The 6487-nt window shown below is 48.6% G+C and overlaps 1 protein-coding gene across 1 annotated transcript in view; it reads right to left on the bottom strand.

Moving 5' to 3' along the window:
- Nucleotides 1-5082, bottom strand: part of MEX3A (mex-3 RNA binding family member A) — a 20201-nt gene extending 15119 nt beyond the window's left edge. Inside the window, exon 1 of the mRNA XM_072427930.1 lies at nt 4660-5082. Coding sequence (XP_072284031.1) covers nt 4660-4990 — 331 coding nt within the window. The 5' untranslated portion in view covers nt 4991-5082. The remainder of the gene's footprint in view (nt 1-4659) is intronic.
- Nucleotides 5083-6487: the final 1405 nt, after the last annotated feature.

Here is a 6487-nt window from a genome sequence, read left to right as displayed (position 1 = left end):
CCAAAGATCGTTAACATAGTCCGTAAAAAATTCAAAATGCCTGCCAAAGAAAAAGAACCATCTGACCGGCGCTAAAGCCGAGCTTTAACTGCTTCGTTATCGTACAGCAGCCTACAAAAGAACAATACGTAGCAAGATCCTGAGAAGCACAGAAGCACTCAGACCCCATGGCCGAGCCCAGCCTACGCACACACACAAAAAGAACGACAGATAACCTGAACAAAGCAAAATTATGCGGGCCCTAACCATACAAGCCAGCTTGTCTCCATTTCTGGACTTTAACAGAAGCCTCCACAGATCACCTGGGAAACAAAAACTTTCTACTTTGTGCCATATACAAAAGAAAGAGCAAAAGTTTTTTAAAAATCAAAATTGTAAAAATCAAATAGTACAGAAAAGATTTTTGGGTATTCGAGTAATGTAGTAATGTAGAATGTGTAGAATTTTACTAAGGGATTCTTGCAACAATGGAGTTCTGGAAGTTGGGGATTGGCGACATGATTGCGTTACCCAAAAAAAGCATTGACATTTTGCGCAGGTGGGACGAGTTAACAAAGAATGGAAGTAGGTGTTTTTTTTTCTTCCCGTCAACATCGCTCACCATGCCAAAATGTGCCGTGTGTTTACCAACACTGCGCCTGCTCGGAGGACCGCGTGAGGGTGCCGCTGCCAAGAGCCGCCACGCCCCTCCATGCCACCACCCCATGTGAGCAGCCAATGGCATCACCTGCCTTTTAGGCAGATGACAGATACAAAGGGCTGTATCCAGGTTTATATGAGGGGCTGCAGAGTCATGGAAGATCTACAGACGCAGCGTCGAGCCACGTGCCTGCCAACGCTGGTAGAATTGCAATTTCTAGAATATTCAAAAATCATCAGATTTAGGTTTTTGGTCCTTTTACAATTTGGATTTGAAAAATAGCCCACATTTTCTAAATTTAAATCCAATGTTTATTGTCAAATAGAAGGTGTCCTTTGTTCAAGTTTTGGGGCATCTTTAAGGCACAAAGGTGGCGGGCACGGAAGCATTATATCCCATGGAATGAATATGATTGCACAATGCCCTGAACATGCCCCTTTTGATCGAGTCTACAAAATTCAAAAGACACTCCTATCTTTAGATATACCAGGTTGTCATTAAAATCTTGCGATTCAGACATTCCTATGAATGATGTCTGGATACAGATTCACCAAAAACACCTCTGTACATCATGCTACCCACTACTCCTCTTTAAAAATGGAACCATCTCCCAAATAAACCATCAAAGCTAACCCCTCCAAATATAACTTTTCAACCCTTTATCGAAACAAGAGGGTTGCAAAAATGCGACCCCCCCCCCCCATCATTTGAAAGATGCCATTTCAAACCCGCCGCAGTGTCTCCCTAGCATCAGAAAGCAGACACGCATGGCTCTGTCCACGACTGTAAAATAAGGACCACACCCCCCTAACTGTTTTCGCTACAACCTGCGCATTTCGCACACATTCCCTCGCACACAGACACAAAAGCAATAACGGGTGCAAAATTTCTTTTGTCTGGTCTGTAAATTTGTTCAGAACAAAGGCCTGATTCCAAAAAACAAAAAATCTACCTTGTCGGGGGTTTTCCCTATTTCCAAATTTATTTGCCAAATTTAAACAAATTTTTTTTTTTTTTGAAAGGGTCAACTATGGTTGGAGGAAGACCTTTAGGGTTGGTGCCTTGTTGGAGGAGTTTGCCAGCTATTTGGGCACTTTTCTCCTTCGAGACGTCTAACAGTACCCTAGTTCTTTTGTTTGGGACAAGCTGACATGGCCGCACATGAAGGCAAAATTGTTACAAAAAACATAAAAGCCACCAGTGAGTTTGGGTCATCTTGAACTCAAATTCCAGCAGTGCTCGTTTAAGAGTTAATGATCTCCAAGATTTGGCTATGAATTATTTAAAATGAAGGAACCGTTAGCAGACGATGTGTGCTGATTCTTGGAGCGAGACCCCCATGACGACATGGGTTGGATGGCTCACCGACAGGCAGTGTGTTTTTTTTTTTCCTTGTTGTTTCAGACAAAAGATGGGACGAATTGTGCAGCTCGGGAAGCACATGTGCAGGAGAGAAAAAGTCTAGTGCTTCAGACAAAGAGCCTGCAACAGCTCACTTCCTGCACCACAGCACGCTGCAGCGTCTCCTACACAAAAAAAAAAAACACACACACTCCCAAAAATTCTTACACAGGTGGTGCCCTATATATACACGACAGACCCCCGACACAATAAAAACAGCCACAAAAGCACAGCAACATCTAACGCAAGACTCGGCTCGACACCGTCTACTGACTGTCTGCAGTTACATAATTTCATCAGCGACACGTTTAGAAACTCAATGTCTGATATTGCAACCTTTGGGGATAAAGGGGGTTTGGTGAACAAGGTAGGAGACCCCCTCACCCACCATACAATGTGAGGGGAGCTCTGTTTCGAGGAGGCTGTCTGGGGGAATGCCAATGTCTGTCTAAAGCACATGCTGGGTAGTCATTTGGTGTTTTGGTACGCAAAGCCCTTGGCTTCCCTCCGTGCCCATCAATTTCCTTGCAGAACGGCAGCCAACCTTTTCCCCACAGGGGGTCAGTTAGGTTTGGGCGGAGGAGGTTAATCGGTGGAGCAGCGCAATCTGCTGTTATTCTCCGGATTTACTTGGATAAACAATCACACTATTTACAATGGACGCGGCACGTGCGCTGCTGAACAAAGACCCGAAGTTGACAGCTATTGCGGGCAATATTTCAAGTTTACACCTACTCTCTCTGCCAGGGGGGCGCAAGATGCAACCAATCCCAGATGTTTCATGGGCAGAGGGGGGAAATCGCTGTCCCGGAGGAAAGGTTTTGGGGCAAAGGGACAGTGCAGACATAAAAGGGAGCAAGAGGGCAAAACCTTGTTGGCTCGTGGCGACTGCAGGTTTGGCCAACCCAACTTCCGAAAACCAACGCAGGCTTTGGAATTTTTGGTTTGCGCCAGCCACAGCAGATTGGAGAACAATGCGCAAAGCAACAGTGATGTCATATCATTCATTCTACACACGGCAGGTTTCGGAAAGAGGAGGAGGGGGGCGTGTACGCAAAATGGGGTCCGGAGCACACCACTGCAGCCCCAAGCGTGCCGAATAAAAAGCGATAGCCTAGAGATATCCGCAGAGGGCAAAGGTTACTTTGCGCACACGGCGTTGCTTTACTATGTCACCGGTTGGGACAACAAGGTGTTGCCACTACCTAAACCTTGCCCCTTTTCTACATAAGGCCCCAATTCCCAATCGCCCCAAAAAGTTTTACCAATTGCTCCCCAGTTTGAGCAGGATCCCCATGCTCCGAATGGGTCTGGCTCGCGCAAGCGCTCCTCAGCTCACGTTTTCGGTACCAACACAGCCGCGCGCGTACACACCCACCGAAAAAAAAAAACTTATTTCAGAAACACGCTGCCTCATCTAACGCCCACTTCCCACAAAAAGCAGCACACAACAAAATACCCCAGCTTTGCAAAATGTCCAACCCATTACCCCACTTTCCCAGGGTACCTTTGTGGCATGGCGAATAGATTGCTAGCTCCGGAGTTTTAAACGCAAATGGACTTTTTGGAGTTATGTTGGCAACGTTTAGATACCCATGCACTTTAGGGAGCCTGCACATGCATTTCCCCCCAAAAACGAACAACAACAAAAGTTGGACTGCAACTGTTATTAGACCAGGTGCAGCTTGGGCAAAGATGAAGGTGCCAGGGGTGGGCGCTGAGAGGGACCGCGACGTATCCCCAAACGCATCTTAAGGAGCCAGAAAAAGGTGGGTGTGGTATCTCTCAATTTAACCCTCCCGGTCCTCCCCTAAAACGAGAACAAAGACCGGCTGGCATTTCCCAGGGCTGGTGGCCAAAGCTTGCCGGGCACACAAAGCATGCACAACTTTTACATAGGAACGTAACGCCTGGGAGGAAGTTGCCCCCGGGACGAAATCCCCTTCCTGGAACGTCAAGACCCCTCTAAGCCCACTCCAGCCAAACAAAGAACAGAGGCTTCCCCCTCCATGTGCACGCGTGCGATCCCTTCTTTTTGTCCTGTGGAGAAGGAACAAGAGGGGAGGTTGGTTTATGTGGTCAAAAACAACAAAAACAGCCCATTTGTAAGGGCGATACGGGGTAAACTTTCAGAGCCTGTCGGCGCAGACGATACATGGCATGCTATAGACGCCAGACTGCAGCAGGCTATCCTCACATAAACTTTCCAGCAAGCAGCGACGCTCAGGAAGTGCCCAAGCCAGGCAGACAATAGAATCGGTAGAAGAGACAACAAAAGGACCACGTCGGGCAAGTGTGGCACTGGATTTAAAAAAAAAAAGGGTACCCACAATGACTAACGACGACGACTGCCTTGACAGAATGGCGTTGGCTTATTTTTTTTTTTTTTGGTGTTTGCCAAACAAAGGCACATGCGGCGGTGGCGGTGGGCGAAGGGGGTGTGTGTGTGACAACGTGCCCAAACAAAAAGGGTCATGGGTTTTCTTTTTGTAAGAGGTGCAGGGAATGGGGGGGGGGGGAAGGTGCTCGAGACAAAGAGGAGGTGCAGGTTAAGGGGTCCTGCAGACAAAGGGGGGGTGCAGGTTAAGGGGTCCTAGAGACAAAGAAAGCTTGCCTACCTTGTCTGCCCACAATCTCAGCCACGTGTTCGGAGCTGGGCACTGGCACACACTCTGTAGTGTTGGAACTCTTCAGTCTCAGCTCGGCCTCCTTGTACAGGGCACACAGCTTGGTGTCCCCCTTCTGCTGGGTACCGGGGCTGCTGCTGCTGCTGCCGCTGCTGGCATTGTTGTTGGCACTGTCCTCCTCGCTCTCCCCCAGCCCCAGCAGGCACAGCTGGTCCAGGGCGATCTGCAGGGCTCTCTCATCCTCCAGGACCCGCTCCTTGGTGAGCTCTGCCAGGGCCCCATTCCTCTCCATCATCAGCCCTGGCACCACCAGACTAGGCATGGCTGACAAAGGCTGGGAACAAAGAGGGGCAAGAGAGAGAGAGAGAGAGAGGCAGAGGAGCCACGGGGAGAGACGGGGAGGAGGGGGCAGAACTGTGCCCACCCCCCGCCTATTGTCTGCCTACCGGGGGAGGAGCCGCCCGCCCGCCTGCCTGCCTGCTGGGGGTGGTAGTGCTGCGAGGGGAGGGGCTAAGCGGGGCTGCTGGGGGTGGTAGTGCTACAAAGGGGAGTAGCTGTCTGCTGGTGGTTGTAGTTCTACATAGGGAGGGGCTGTCTGCTGGGAGTTGTAGTTTTACAAAAGGGAGGGGCTGTCTGCTGGGAGTTGTAGTTTTACAAAAGGGAGGGGCTGTCTGCTGGGGCTTGTAGTGCTACAAAGGGGAGGAGCTGGGTCTTGTCTGCTAGGAGTGGTAGTGCTACAGTGAAGGAGTTGTGTCTGCCTGCTGGGAGTAGTAGTGCTGGGAGTGGAGGAGCTCCACCTGTCTGTTGGGTATAGTAGTGTTACAAGGAGGTCATATTCACCTCACACCCCAATATATACCCCATAATTACCTCACACCCCAATTTAATGCCCCATACTTACCTCACACCCCAATATATTTCCAGAATTACCTCACACCCCACTCTATACCCCATAATTACCTCACACCCCAATATATGTGCCCCATACTTACCTGACACCCCAATATATACCCCATACCTACCTCACACCCCACTATATACCCCATACTTACCTCACACCCCAACTGTATACCCCCCATAATTACTCCCCACACCCCACTATATACTCCCAACATTAACTCACACCCCACTATAAACCCCCATAATGACCTTACACCCCCTATATACCTTCATAATTACCTCACAACCTACTATATACCCCAGAATTACCTCACACTTTACTATATACCCCATAATTACCACACACCCCAATATAAACCCCCATAATGACCTCACACTCCATTATATACCCCAGAATGACCTCACACCCCACTATATACCCCAGAATTACCTCACACCCCACTATATACCTCCTACCTACCTCACACCCCACTATATACCCCATACTTACCTCACACCCCACTATATACCCTATAATTACCTCACACCCCACTATATCCCCATAATTACCTCACACCCCACTATATACCCCATACTTACCTCACACCTCACTATATACCCCATAATTACCTCAATCCTCACTATATACTCCCAACATTAACTCACACCCCACTATATACCCCATAATTACCCCACTATATAGCCTCATAATCACCTCACACACCACTGTATACCCCAGGATTACCTCACAGCCCAATATATGCTCCCCATACTTACCTCACACCCCACTATAAACCCCCATAATGACCTTACACCCCCTATATACCCCCATAATTACCTCACAACCTACTATATACCCCAGAATTACCCCGCACTTTACTATATACCCCATAATTACCAAACACCCCAGTATAAACCCTCATGTTCACCTCACACCCCA

The sequence above is a fragment of the Pyxicephalus adspersus genome, chromosome 12, assembly GCF_032062135.1.
Source record: "Pyxicephalus adspersus chromosome 12, UCB_Pads_2.0, whole genome shotgun sequence".
Lineage (NCBI taxonomy): Eukaryota > Metazoa > Chordata > Amphibia > Anura > Pyxicephalidae > Pyxicephalus > Pyxicephalus adspersus.
Note: the sequence above shows the minus strand (reverse complement) of the source record. Positions and strands in the feature narration are given on the sequence as shown.